The following is a 15,648-nucleotide window of genomic DNA, read 5'->3' as shown; positions in this document are numbered from 1 at the left end:
TAAAATACAGGGGTTTCTAATAGTCCTTGATAGAGAATTATCAGTATTTGTAAATTATTATTAGTAATAAAATTGTTAATATTGTTTACCATCTAGTTATTAAATATGAAATAGTGTATAGTTTCATATTAACAGTGAAGTTAACTATTCGTTGTATACAATTTATAAGAAAACTAAATAGTCAAACATCTGTACCTTATGTTTATAAGTACTGTTTAAACTTTGACTACTTCCATTTGCTATTTGCCAACACTAGTAATATTTTATAGATTAAAACATTTTTAGTACTAAACTTACTTATTTATTATTTAACTTTTAGTTAATAGACAATCCATGTGATTATCTTGTTACAATTGTTTCTTTAATTCATTTTTCGAATTATTTTTAGATATTTTATAAGTTAAATTGTAAGTTATTCTATAAAATTATTACTTTTCTATTACACTTTTTCAAATAATGAAAATACCTTGAGTATATATGTCCTTCAGTATTCGATAGTACTTTTAAATATAATATTACCTCGTAATTTAACCATGAAAAAAAGTTATTCGCCTATAATTTTTATAGAAGCGCAATAAAAACTATTTTATATCCTGAGATTCATAAGTAGTGATGTAAGTATAGCGGCATGAACAGCCTTTTGTATTTTATAGACAGCTGTATTCTCGTTGGAATATTTAAGAACTGGATATAAGAGACATCATTATCAAAATTTGCTTATTGCAAAAGACACATTAATAAGTCATTAAACGTAAACGGTGTATAGAATAATACAAAAGCATACATATTTATGTTGCACAAAGGAAAATTAGTTACGATTTCTCATTTAATTTAAGCAGGTAGATACAGAGCTTTCATAATATTTTCCGAAAATCTGGTTTCCTCATAACATATTTTTTTACAATTATTACTAGACTATTATAATTGTAAACAGTTGTGTGAAAATTTGTACACTTTTATAGGAATTCGATTGTACAAACATGAAATGACACATTTTATCTCACAAAATTAACCCATTAGTGCCTAGACTTCTTTTCGTTTTTAAGATGCAAACTAAATTTTAATAGTTTGTTGTTAACCGGCATTTTGGTTAGTGGTAACAGATATGTACAACTATAATACTGTTCGTTTATTATTGTAATTATATAAGTTTTTTTTTATTTAAAGAAGGAACAAACGTTGAAGAATGAGGAAGATTATAATTTATGCATATTATACTTGTGCATTGGTTTATTATATGCCTACCTTTCATACATACATTCTTATTTTTCGTATTACCTTATTCGAGAATTAAATTACATTGATAAATTTTAGAAGTAGGACTGAAAATAAGCAGCTACTATGCAGAAAATAGTAAGCCCTGTGTTTGATTAATAAATTGTTATATTCCCTAAAATATTATACATTAAATATATGTATAAGTTGTCTAAAATGTAATTTTGCGATAATAAAACAATACTTCCATTACTGTAATTAATTGACAACGTTTTTACTCAAATAAAATAGTAGACTTTTAATTTAATTAATTATCTAATAAAATATTTGTTCCATGTACTTAAATTATTGATAATGTTTTGTATCATTAAATGTTTATACAATCGTATAATCAAAGCGTTTAAAAATATACGTAAAAGGAAAATCCGGAATATTTTGAAAATAATGTAAATCAAATAATTTCGTAGTTTGTAATTTTCAAAATGTTTATATTTGCAAATACAACATTAGGATCATAAGAATATGATTTTTATGTATGAGAAATGAGATATGTGTGATCATATTTCATTAAACAGCTATATGTGAAGAAATGACCATAGGTATTATTATTAACATTATTACTCTGTACACGCTAGTGTCAGTCAAATTTTGTAATTTTATATGGTTTATGTAACTTACATGAAGTATGAAATTACATTAGATAACTCGTAATGTACAATGCAGAGACTGAAAAACAGAATAAAACTTCTTTTTTTAAGAAATCATCAATGTTAAAATTTTCCATTTTCTTCTATAATACATTAAATATTATTGAATATCCTTAGAACTGTTACTTAAAGTTGTTTATTATGATACACTTTCATGTTGTTTATATATATATATATATACAGTGGCGGTTATATACTCAAGAATAAGTTACAAATAAATTTTATATGTATGGGGTCTTCGGCCACCCCTGGGAAAAATTTTAATGGGAGATTCTAGGAGCTAAAATAAGACGAAAATCAAGAATACTAATTTGTTGATCGAGGCTTTGTTAAAAAGTTCTTAACGTTTAAAGTTCAGCTTGTAGAACGGCTATCTGCGTGCGCGTGATAGTGGTTCTCATTCAGAAAACTGTGAGGCTGTCAATACGTCACTAAGTAGAGTTTCTCATGCTGAGTGAGAATCACTATCTACAGGCGGAAATTTAAACGTTAATAACTTTTTAATAAAGCCTCAATCAACAAATTGGTATTCTTGATTTTTGTCTTATTTTGGCTTCTAGAATCTCCCATTAAAATTTTTCCCAAGGAGGGTCGAACATCCTGTACAAATATGATTTATTTATAATACACGTACTTGCAATTCAAAATTTCTATGAAATTAAATTTTTGCCGCCTGTAGATGGTGATTCTCACTCAGCATGAGAAACTCTACTTACTGACGTATCGACAGTCTTACAGTTTTGTGAGTGAGAACCACTATCACGCGTATGCAGCTGTTCGCAGATTGCTGTTCTACAGGCGGCACTATAAATGTTAATAACTTTTTAACGAAGCCTCAATCAACAAATTGATATTCTTCATTTTCGCCTTATTTTGGCCTCTAGAATCTCCCATTAAAATTTTTTCCAGGGTTGGCCGAACACCCTGTATTTGTCTGTAAAAAATGTTGCATAAGAACTTACAATCTCAAGAATTCGCAATCCTAGTGTACACATCGGAGCAAATGTTTTTTCGTATCCTAAGAAATAAGGATTGGTGCACATATATTGTTTGCAACGTCAGTTTTTGCAGTAGACACAAGAGTTATTGTATTAGAGTTCAATAATTAGACGACAGTAGTAAACAACATCTATCAGTCACTATAGAAAAGTTTGTGCAGTTAAATGTGTTCAAGACAGTATTAAAACTTAAAAAAAATAACTAGTAGGAACGAGTTGAACCAATAGAATGACACAGTAATGTAATCTATGTAACGAAAATATAGTTAAGTTTTAAAACAAAAAAGTTTACCAATTATGTGTTTGCGTATTATTAATAAAAAATGAAATGTAATGTCTGACAAACTTCGCACCCGCGATACCTAATTTGATTAAATTAAAATCAAACACAAATTTATTAAGAATGTATTTAATTATTTAATAATGATTTTACTAATTTAATATGTAAATATAGTTCCTACTATATAGCATTTGGTCCTATATAAAGTCACAAATAAGATATTAAAATTCTCGTTCAAAAATAATTATCAAAAAAGAAAGTTTTATAATTGATTTACCATGAATTTTATCAACACGTCGAACGCTTGATAAAGAGACTTTGCTGTATATGGCCGCCACTATACATATGTGTATTTATTATTCATGTATATACAACATATAAACAAACAGTATGAAATAATATAAAATTATCTAATATTAATTATAGTTTTGTGAAACTTGATAAATATATTCTAATAAATGATCACTGCTGTTTCATTACATTATTTACATTACGCATATCAATTTTTATTGTATATTTACAATTATTATTCACAAAATATTATATACATTTGAATGTTAAATAATTTAGATATTTGTGGCTTCTATACTTTTTTTTAAAATAATCGATAAAAAATATTTTCCATACGTGAAAACCTACAACTTTTCTAATATGTGTATATCTATTCTATATTTCATGAGATTTAAAATGGTTTGATTTATCATCTAACTTCTCTATAAATAGCGATTATACCAAACTATAAAATGTAAACAATAGTGTGCGGAGATAAGAAAAATTTAAAAACATTTATGAATATATAAAATAAGTATATTAAAAATACATTTTACATAATATATTGAAAGATACAATCAGATATTACCATAAATGAAATTAAAATCTCGTGAAGCTATGAGTTCACGAAGTTAAAATAAAAAATATTAAATATAAAAAGATATTAAAGAAATATTGGAACGATTACCCTGTTATAAATTACTATGTCTAAACCCTAATCGTAAACGTAAAATATTTACGCTGAGGACGTAAATTTGAGGTAAATGTGTTTGCAATATAATTTTCTAAAAAAATCCAGTCTATGCATTACGCAATGCATGTAATTTACAAATATAGGTAAATACAAGTTTATTCGTCATTATGACAAAATCTTCTACACATACACATTACTCAATTTTTGATGAACACGATATCATAATGAGTGAGGCATCCGATGTAATATCACTACACTAAATTAATATTTCAGAATATCAGACTCTCCATAACAAATGCTTTGCGTATAGGATAATTTTATATGTAACTATTCCATGTATGTACATGAAAATGTCTGGTAATTTCTCGATCACCTGATTTCGACTACATCAAATTATAATTTCATTTATATTGAACTTAAAACTATCAGACTTATCATTTTAGAAATCAATAAATAAATGGTAACAATAAAGAAAGGACAGTACCTAACAAATGCGGGTTAATAATACCGTTGGGTTTTTTTGTTAATTTAACGTGAAACTTAGGGCTATTTGAAATTTTTGGAATTGAGACGAAATTTTACAAGTGTTATGTATACGAAAAAGGTTCCATCGTGAAGTAATATAATTTGATTACGATCGTTTTTATGAGGAACAAATTAACTTATATTTCTTAGTGACATGTAGAAACTAAACTCTTCATCGTGCCTGTGATGAAGTATTCAACTAATAACACATTTTGTCGTACAAAAAAGTATTTGTTTGTATAAGCTGAGTAACACTAATCGGTTAATAATCACAGACATAATATCAAATACGGAGAAATGGCACTAACGTATGTAAATGATCTTATATTTTGAAATGACTAAATACAACTGTGGTGTTTAAATAAGAGCAACATTTTACTATCTGTATCATTGAATTTAATATTAAAATTGTTAAAGGAAATGTTTAAGAAAATGTCTAGAAAAACTGAACATTAAGTGATCGTATTACAATTCATAAGAATTTTGAACTATTTTCTATTTCTTTGAGCCATACTCCATTCACATTTGGAAAAAAATAAGAGAATAATTCAAAAAATATATATATTGAATTTTTTAAGCATAAATTATGTAAAGGCGTTATAAATTCGAGTGTCGTAGTAAATGACTTTTCCTGTGACAAAGCTCTATCGTTTTGATGAATATATAGTCTAAAATGTTTACTTTAATTCTATGTGATGTTATTAACTTTAATCTGAAGTTCGTGAATACATATTGTTTTATCGTAGTTTTTTTCTTTTAAAGTAAAAGTGTTTTAATTCGTAATTAAAAGCCAATGACTAGCTATGCTACCTGCATTTTGATATCTACATGTATATTTCTAATGAATCATGCTGCCAGTAGTATTAAAGAGACAGATCATGACATTGCAAAAGGTTGATTTTCCTGTTCTACTATTACATGGAGGTTCAATTACTTCTATGTGATTTGACAAATTGATTGACACCATACTTTCAAGCTAAGTATTTCCTTAAAGTTCTTGAGTTTGAGGAAATAATTAATCTGAAATAAAAATATTATTAAATATTTAATTGATTGAATAATAAAGTGCTTCTTCTTATTAATACTTCACATTTTGATATAAAACAAAAGAATGAAAAAAAAACTTGAATATGTAAAAGTAAACCAAACATAATATGTAATTTATGTATATAACAATATAAGATAATAATAGCTCAGATTGATTGCAATAAGTAAGCCTAGAATAATTAAAAAAATTCTACAAAAATTAATTTATTTTATACAAAATGTTGTAGTACACAATAATTATTACTTCAAGACGTACTTATTGTACAAAAAATGTAATTAATTATGAATATAGAAATATTACTAGGATATATTATTTTTTTTTTTAATCTTACCCACACGAAAAATCATTTTTTTTATTAAAATTTAATTTTGTCTTCAGCCTGGATTTCTTATTTCTCTGAATTTATATAAATCTTTTTCATCAAACTGAAAAATTAAAATACTCATTAAATAGTCAAAGTTGTAGCCTTTGAATACTAGAAAATAATGTTTATAAGATTAATTTTGTGTTATACAATGGTCATGTTCTTTTAATTTATTTTTAATTAAATATAAAGGACACAATACAGTAAGTATTAACAACACACTATTAATCATTTATAATTTAACAATAATATATTTTTAATTTAAAGTATAAATTATCTTACCTTTGATACAAGAGTAATAACATCAAAACTTCAATGTGTGAATTTTGCATTATTACATTCTATATATGTGACCATATACATCACAAAAGTAATTTTCATGTCGGGATACATACAAAATTTCAGTTACTTTACAAAAAGTAAAATTCTTTTCTAAATGCTCATTGATTTAATTTAAACAAAAATAGTTGCAACTATAGCGAAATTTGATAAACTTTTTTTTTATATAATACTGCATAGTTTTACACAGAACACATTACAGACACTAAAAAATTATCTATCGTTTTTGAGTGGCACTACCTATGCTTAATAAAATACTCGTATAACCTATAGCCTAACCATCTTCCAGGTAGTATCTTCTTCGAAGAATCTTCACTGATGTTAATCTTCGAGCGTTGTACTATACACGAGTTACAGGTTTGTAAATCTTCCCAAAACGATTTCCCCGTATTTATACAATATTTACAATTTTACAATGCCACAGTTTTATAAAATAATGTACATATTCTTGTTTAAATTTAAAACACTCCTTATAGTAGTGAATTTTCATGACGAAGTGGTATCGATCATCGACTAGTCCTTTTACGTTTGCGTTTTGACTCACCGGATGGATACCATTCTGGATCAACATCGGTGTAAGAATAATTTACTTTAGGAACGTTTCTTTTTGAGCTTCTTGTTTGCCGCAGAGGCAACTGTGTTTTTTTAACCTTTTTGAACGTTTCTTCTTGCCCTATCGATTCTGTTCCAAATCTTTTCAACGGCGTTGCGTTCGACATGTTGATTTCTTTATGCGGCGCAGGCGTTTCAAATGATTTTTGAAGGCAAGATTCTTGGCACACTGTATTACTAGATTGATCGTTTACCGATCGGAATTGACGTTCAAGCTTTCTTGTACTTTCTTTTGTAAGATTTTGATGCGAACCAGACACGTGTATATCTTTTAAATAATCTCTTCGTAGTAAATTTGAATTGCAATGGTAGGCGTCGCGCGGGCCTTCTTCTTTTCTAGAAGACAATTCGTATTCAGATTTAACCATTTGTGTGGATCTCTTTTGCGTATTATCCAATGCTTCCAATGCAGCTATCGACATCATAGGTATAGCTGGATAATTGTCGACTCTTTCAGCTTTAATTGGTACTCCACCATATGCCATAGCATGCGCTTTCAGCCTTTTTTTTAATGGCAATTTATTATCCGTGTCCTTTTTGAACAACTTTTCCGTGTCGCATTGCGCCTCGACGAGCTTCTCCAATGAATTATTGCTCTGCAACAGATTCTTTTCTATTTTACATAATAATTGATCATCGTACAATTTACTCATGACCGCTTCGCTTTTCGCTCTGTCTAGCTCTTGGACGGCGGGGCTTTGTACTGACGAATGTGTCGGCAAAAAATACGGGCTACTTTCCATACAAGACACACGGGTATCGGTGGTTGGATGTATACACTGCCTACAATGCGCGACAATATCGTACGTACAATTTAAACACGAGCAATGCGATCTTCCGCATGGGCTACCTGACTTCGCGCGCGAATGTAAAGAAGTAGTGGCGTTAATTTGCAAACTGCACGACACCGGTGTGCAATGTTTATGATATTGTACACACAAATCTGTATTGCCAGTACAATTTCCATAGATCGGTGGCAATGTTGTTGAATGAGTTACAGGAATATGTAAAGGGCGTTGAGCATCAACTTCATGTGAATGCGAGTGAATTCTATTGCACCCTGGAATCGCGCAATTCGACGAGATGTGATTCGGTATGTTATTAAACTCTTGTTTAATATTTTGTCTGAATGCGAGATTCGATTTAGACGACTTCCGTTTCTCTATTGGTTTGCTCATAACATTTACATCTTGATAGATTTGTGAATTGACAGAAAGCATATCGTTGGAGAGCGACACCTTCTTCGCATACGACTTCACTTCTGAGAAATTGTTTTCTTCCAGTTTTACCTTGATTCCTTTGTTTCGTCCTATTGAACACTTACTCTCCAGGTATGGTAATTCCTTGCTATATGCTGTCAATTCTAAATTATACGATGCATGATCCAGAGAAGCGATGGCTTCGAACTGTCTACATTCTTCAGGCGAGGACGCCCAATTTTTCTCCTTCGATCTGCTCATTTCTTCGTCATTGTGATCTTTCGAATTTTCGACCGCCTTATTTATAATATACAAATTACTATTGGGAGATTTTTGCAGTAAAACGACAGTTTCTCCGTTTAGTATAACGTTCGTGTTCTCTTTTACGGTTTGTACGTTAGTTTCTATGGGAATCAAATTATGCATTAGCGTATCCGCGTCGTAATTTACATTTGTTTCTGAATGAGACACAATTTTGGATAATTCTTTGTCAGTGTTTTCAGTCACTGCGTCGTCAGATGTTACTTCTACATGAAGTGCCACCTTATCCAAGGTATCTTCAGGATAAATACCAACGATTCTATTGATGATTTCTGTAGATGGATTGTCAAGTAGTGGAGAAACGTTGTTTGACGAATCGTTCGTATCAGTTTCGTCGTCAGTAGTTTGATTGTAACATGCGTACCTTAATGATGCATAATCTTTCACCCTTATTTGTTCAGATTTTACTTCAGTTTCTGGTTTTAAGTGCGGTACGTGTTGTGAAACGCTAGCTAATAGCGAGAGACCATCAATATTATCTTGTATATCAGAATCTTGATCGATATATTTATTTTCAGAAATGTTGCACGCTTCTTTAATCTCCGAAGTTTTGAACAATTTATCTTCCGATGATAAATGAGACTCGCGAGCAGTATCCGTTTTAGCAATACATTTGTCGAAATGATTATCGCACTTGTCGCTTATTACATTTTCTACAGATTTTCTAACGTGTGTATCGATACAAGAATTTCCATTATTCTCATTATTTTCATTTTGGCAGGTTACATTAACTGTATTACAAATATCTTTCTTATCCATAGAATAAGATCCGAAAATAGATTCTCTGATATTAGTGATGCTTGATTTATCATTCCTCGTATCCTCGTTTCCTTCGTCGTAATTACAAATTTTTAATTCTATTTGCTTGAGGAATTCATCCATTCCTACTTTATCCACAGCGTTTGTACATTTTGATAATTTTGACTCTGTTTGTAGTAATTCAAACTTGTCCTGTATTACAGAACTTTCTACGAGTACACGCGATGTACGTTGATTTTCTTCACATTTTAAAACATTTTCTACAGGAGAGATCTTAACACTCCCTGCAAAACTCGTTTCATTCTTACTATCATTCTGAGTTGCAACTAATTCTTCACATTTTACTCCAGAATCAACAATCTTGTGAGAATAGTTAAATGCATACTCTTCCTTATTTAAACGAGTATCATTTAACGTTTCATCGCTTGACACGTGTTCCGAAGTCATTATTGACGATGTTACCCTTTCAATTATTTTATCATTAATTACATTAATGTTAGAATGATTAGAATTAACAACATTATCTTTGGAAACATATTGAGTAGATATAATGGTACTATTTACAATTGGGCATTCTGTTTCTAAATCACAGACTTTTTTTAAACTTTCAGCTCTCTTGCATGTTTCAGGCTTTGAGAAAATGTCTGTTTCTATCAGTCGCTTAATCACAGTTTGTTTATTACATCTATCGCTTTCTTTTTCATCATTTTTTATTTTCGAAGCAATGCCATTACTAAAACGATTACCGTTGACAGTAGAATCCGAAGTATTTGATTCTTGTTTTGTCGAAAGAAGAATCTCGGGTAAGAGTGGTTTAGCGGTCATTGTGAAAGAAGATGTCGCACAAGACTCTTTAACATTTATTTCATTAGTGTCAATTTCCGTACGAGTTAGTTTCTTTACATTTTCTGTACAATTAATTAACTCGATGTCGATTTCCACTGCGTTCTCATTATTTTGAATGTTAACCGTCCTGCATGGGTTCAAATTATTTTTTGAGCTAATATTTCCTGTGGCATGTACCAATTGAAATGTATCTTCCAACTGATGACTAACACTTCTTGAATTATTTGACAGAGGTGTATAATTAATATCTTGCTTCTTTGCTTTGTTCTTGATTTTTTGTGATTTTATTATTTGCAAGTCGATCCGTTTTTTAGCTTCTTTTAACCATGACAGTTTTCTAGATCTTCTTCTCTTGATGCACTTTTCAAACACTGTATCACTAGTTAAATCAATAATTACAATTTCATTTGACTTTTTACATTTCTTTTGCAAACGATTTTCATTTGATTTAATTGTTTTAGGGGTAGCATGCTTTATAGAAATATTATTTGAAGAAGATCCTAAACATTTAAAACTAGTCTGTTCTTCGAAATTTAAAGATTTTAAAGGTTTTAGCAAAGAAATAGATTCATTTTGCTTACTTTTATCTGATATAATTGAATTTACGTTATTATCTACACATTCTATATCTTTATAAGCAATATCTTCCGGCTGAGAATAAACATAAATTTGATTAATCTTATAATTACAAAAATATTTTATCTTTATGTAAGTAAAAAATGGAATTTACATGTAACATTAATATTTATTTCTATTACTTACATAAAGATAAGTTCCTGCAATAATTATGTATTATTTAAAAAATATTGCTAACGAATTATTTTTTTTTATTATTTTTGATATGACAATTCATAACAAAATAATGAAGTATGATCATTAAACATAAGCATACTGAACAAGAATGGAAACATAATAAATAAATAAATACCATTTGTGAATTAATTCTACTGGACGAATTAATGGGAGTTGCAGATTCATCTTTCTTGTGTATACCTCCATTGCTTTCTTTGCAGTATTTTACAAAGAGTTCACAGTGCTTTTTAACATCAAATTTATACTGCAGTAGAGTTTTTGTAGAATTTGGTTGACTCTTTGGCACTTTTGGCAATACATCTTCTAATATACATGGCGAGAATGTAGGTGGCACTGGCCCCAGAGATGTTATTGCTACAGAAATTATTTGATTCCGTACAGCCACATCTCCATTTATTTTTCTCCATAAACGATAAATAAGAAAGTAACGAATGTACATAATATTTGATTCCGGATGCAGGGGAATATTTTTCATGATTTTCCTGAGGGAGAAAATAATGAAGCATACAATTAAAACTCAATGAAAAATGCATATTATAATGTCACTATTCTGCTACAGAAAATTTTAATTATGAGACACTATCTAAGAAATATGTAAATGATATGAAAATTAATTTAATAAATTAAATAATTAATATATGCAGTTGAGCATAAAATATATATAGGTTTATCTTAAATTAAAAGATATTTATTCAATTACAATGCATATTTAAATTTGATCTTGAAATATTTCACCAAGTACATAATTCTCTCATAAGAAAATTAAATAATAGATATACATATATTAATTAATTTAATTATAAACTAAACATAAGATTTACATGCAATTTAAATATAAGAATAAAATTAAAAACCTAAAAATTGATTCATTTTAATTTATAATTTCATACTTACGTTATTAATGGATCTAAAATGTGATGATAATTTCGACACATGAGTTGTATTTTCATTAAAGTATCTAATAAATGTTCAGTGGAATGTTCTGAAAGAAATATAATCTTTTCAGAATACTATTACAGAACTTTACACGTGTATATAATATTACTTAGACTTAAATCAATTAAAATAATTTTAAGAATGACACGAATATAATTATACCTAGATAAACATAAAGGCAAGAAGTCAGTCTTGCACAGATTTTATCATGATCCTCTTTACTTTTTCTAGATGCCTTTAATTCCATGTCTATATACATAGCCAATAAGTCAGACATATTATTTAAATAAATGGATTTACTGCAATTCTAAAAGATGAAATCTTATTAATTCATATTAATAAGAATGGAAAGAAACATTATAAAAATAAAATATATTTAAATTTAAAGAGGATTTGCTTACCTCAGAAAGCTCACGATATATGTACAAGAATAACAATAATGTCTCACTAATAGAATCCTTCAACTTTGCAGCTCTTAAAGGCCTTGTATAACACTCATTTACACTGACACTTACATTTCTGTAAGAAAATTATATACTATAACATTTTACGAACTGTTTATAACATAAGAAATTTGTAACATGCTATAAAGTTTTACTACTATAAAATTTGGCACTCAAACGCCATTTTAATTACAACTGTACTTTCTATTGTATAATAAATGCTTACTTGATAGTATTTACTGCAAATATGTAATTCCATAATGTGTATATACAAATCAGTATACATAAATGAAATAAGTTTCTTTTTTAACTTATTCTATACGTACTTATGATTTCTATATTATTGATGTAGTTCAATAAGCTTTATTCAAAAATATTATTACTTTTTTTGTTTATAACATTGTTTTCAATTTAAATTAAGAATCGATAATACTATTTTCTGTGTTCAAAGTCTATTAGGTTACTGTTTAATATTGAATAAAACAAATAAAAAGAAATATAAATATTTCTGAATTTATTTCATAATGTAAATTATGCACACAACATACTTTTTATATAATTCTTTTGTACTATTTATTATACTTTTTTTCTATATCACTACTAAATATGTTTTCCTTTTCTTCTTTTTTTTATTTTCTCTACGTTTAAAAATGACTCATAGTAAATATTTAAGCAATATATCACTTTATCAGATAAATAAGAAATTAATGCTAACAAAAAATTATTATTATATACTATAACATTTTAAGAAGTAAACATTATTTTATTTATATTATTTAACACATATTAAATTAATGTTTGTTGGATATAATAATTTTAATATTTAGTAATGTTACTAATTATTTAATTTATGTTACTTTTCATATGTATATGAATTTTAATATACAGATTCTTCTGAAAATATGCTGACTTTTACTGACGCAGAAATATAAAATTATATAAGAATAATAGTTATTTCTACATAATTAAAGTACATGTTTCATATTGGCTTTCACACCAGTTCCCAAAAAACTGTTACTGGTAAATTTAAGATATTAAGATAAATGTATGTTGTTATTAAGCATTACCTCACATAAAACAGCATAAGTTCTGTTAAAGATGAAATACTTTTCTCTGTATGTATACACCTGCACATTTTTCTAAATTCTAAGATCCAAGGAAATAAATCAGTAATTGATGATTTAAATTCGTCATTGTTTAATTTGGGCCTTCCATCAATAATAACCATTTCCTGTTTGGTATCTGCACATTGATAAATATATTTGGTTCAAGGATTTTTCATGAAAAAGTTTTATAAATATAGTTTTACAAAAAATTAAAAAATAATAAATTTACAAAAAAATAATTTAACAATTTCTTTAAAATCAAATATTATGCAATTTTTATTTAATCTAATAGACACACTAAATCTAATTAGAATTTAATAATTTAATTATATCAAGTAACAACCTAAGACACACGTTTTCAACTTGTTTAAAAATTTTTCTCCCGAATATATCGAATGCAATGACTTTACACTTTATAGAAAATAAATGTATCAATTCCGAAATTTATTCTTCTCAATGAAACTGTGTATTCCTAATCCCGACACAAATGTAATGTTTAAAAAGTTCCAAATAAATTTCAACACTACATCACAAAAGAATTTTTTCACACATTATCACATTTAACATAATTTTTAATATTATATTCTCTTTTTATTTCAGGCATTAATGTTTTAATGCGGTTTTAATTTATACATGACGAGTTGAATTTTTTTTTAAACCGATGATACAACTATACGCACATTTATTATGTAGCACTTTCATTAAATATCATTTTTTATAATAAAAAATAGAACTTGTGCAAAAATGTAAAAAAATCAAGACAAATTATCACAAATATTTTGTAATATTTTTAAACAGAAAAAGCTATAGCGACAATAAGCGATAAAAGTCAATGAAAATCTATCGGTTTGTAACATATTTTCGTCACTGTTTCGTAAAATGGCACAAATATTCGATGTGTTAAATTTTAAAACATTTCTTTAAAAGTTGACTATAACAAGTTGCAAGAATCCTAATTTGTATAAGTGCTTTAAATTATTTTGAAACTATTGAATGAAAGTATTTTTAAGAATCGCAAAATATCAAAATAGAATAGAAAAATCACTAGTAAATTCAATTTATACAAAGTTAGGTCAGTTAAAAATTTTCATTAAAATATCAGCAGTGCAAGTCAAGTAGAAGGCATTCAGTAGTTCTGTATGGATTCACACACGCGTTGTACACTGGGCACAGAAGTTGATGTTTCACAGAAAATTTCTGTTACTGTCACTAAAAAGTGTCGTATGTCTATCCGAAGATCACAATCCCGTTTCTACAGATTTAGTTGGCAATTACTATGTGCAATGCCAATAAATGTAGCGACAAATCGATCGAACGCGCATCAAGGAAGCTGCGTGCGAAGGCCAGCGTGGTTCTGGCACTAATATTCGTAAACAGTACTATGTTTTAAAAACACTTTAATAAACGCGATAGACACGTACCTTGCACCAGAGCGTTCTCGCTCTGTATGCTGCTTATTCGTTCTTCCACAACACAATTCATTTTTCTCAGGTTTTTAATAAATTGTTAGTATTGCGTAAAATCGTTTTTCCTACCGCAGCGTAACTTACATTTAGAGAGCGAAGAAACTAACGCGACCGCGTCTCTCCGCAGACTGCGCTCTCGTCAACGGCCATATTGACACTGGCGTTTGGTACAGCTGCCGCAAGAGCGCGTCCCTTACTCATCACTGTTACCAAGCTCTCCTGTATTATATTTTACCTATTAATACGTAGCAAAAATTGAAATATATCCTTTCTTTTCCTTCGATTTCATTTATTGATAAATTTCTTTCACGAACGGAGTAGCTGTTTGTTATGTTTTACGTTAATACTTTGAGTGATAAAACTCTAATACTTAGCGATTTTTAGAGAGTTAAAAGCAGCAAGGGTTTAAAACTGAACGGCTGATTTGTCGGCCTTTCAGATAACCCGGCCAATAGAGATCCGCCAAACGCGTAGCGCGCAAATCATGAGCCGGGAACACCGTTATCCCTTCTCTGTATAGGGATCCAATCAGAATTAAGCAATTAAGTAAACACACGGGTTGGTAAATATACGCACATATGATGTAAGTACCATGCATACGTGTGTTCTCATGTATCGTCTGAAATATTTTGGGTATATTGTTTGCTGCAAGAATTTAATTGTGGTCTCAAAATAAGATGTAATGAAGATACAAAAATAAAACTAAA

The 15,648-nt window shown here is 28.6% G+C and overlaps 2 protein-coding genes across 2 annotated transcripts in view; both read right to left on the bottom strand.

The window, feature by feature from the left end:
* Positions 1-15,648, bottom strand: part of LOC122401937 (WW domain-containing adapter protein with coiled-coil homolog) — a 55,254-nt gene that overhangs the window by 25,305 nt on the left and 14,301 nt on the right. The window lies entirely within an intron of this gene.
* Positions 4,226-15,079, bottom strand: LOC122401925. Its single transcript, XM_043404351.1, has 9 exons — positions 14,897-15,079; positions 13,437-13,611; positions 12,328-12,445; positions 12,089-12,233; positions 11,885-11,972; positions 11,106-11,472; positions 6,384-10,828; positions 6,069-6,162; positions 4,226-5,709 (listed from the first exon to the last, which is right to left on the bottom strand). Exons 1-7 carry the CDS (start codon positions 14,955-14,957, stop codon positions 6,947-6,949), a joined length of 4,836 nt encoding a protein of 1,611 aa, XP_043260286.1. The 5' UTR covers positions 14,958-15,079; the 3' UTR covers positions 4,226-5,709; positions 6,069-6,162; positions 6,384-6,946.

This window comes from Colletes gigas, unplaced genomic scaffold (assembly GCF_013123115.1).
Source record: "Colletes gigas isolate AHSC1104 unplaced genomic scaffold, ASM1312311v1 Colletes_gigas_Sc00030, whole genome shotgun sequence".
Lineage (NCBI taxonomy): Eukaryota > Metazoa > Arthropoda > Insecta > Hymenoptera > Colletidae > Colletes > Colletes gigas.
The sequence above is the reverse complement of the archived record's forward strand: the minus strand, read 5'-3'. Positions and strand labels throughout refer to the sequence as shown.

Bases quoted from the DNA above. Each gene is read 5' to 3' on its own strand.
- LOC122401925 (XM_043404351.1), bottom strand. From the start codon at position 14,957: ATGAATTGTGTTGTGGAAGAACGAATAAGCAGCATACAGAGCGAGAAC. The intron at 13,612-14,896 runs GTACGTGTCTAT...ATCAATGTGCAG, and splicing joins CGAGAACGCTCTGGTGCAAG to ATACCAAACAGGAAATGGTT. The intron at 10,829-11,105 runs GTATTTATTTAT...GTTTATTCTCAG, and splicing joins GTAGAATTAATTCACAAATG to CCGGAAGATATTGCTTATAA.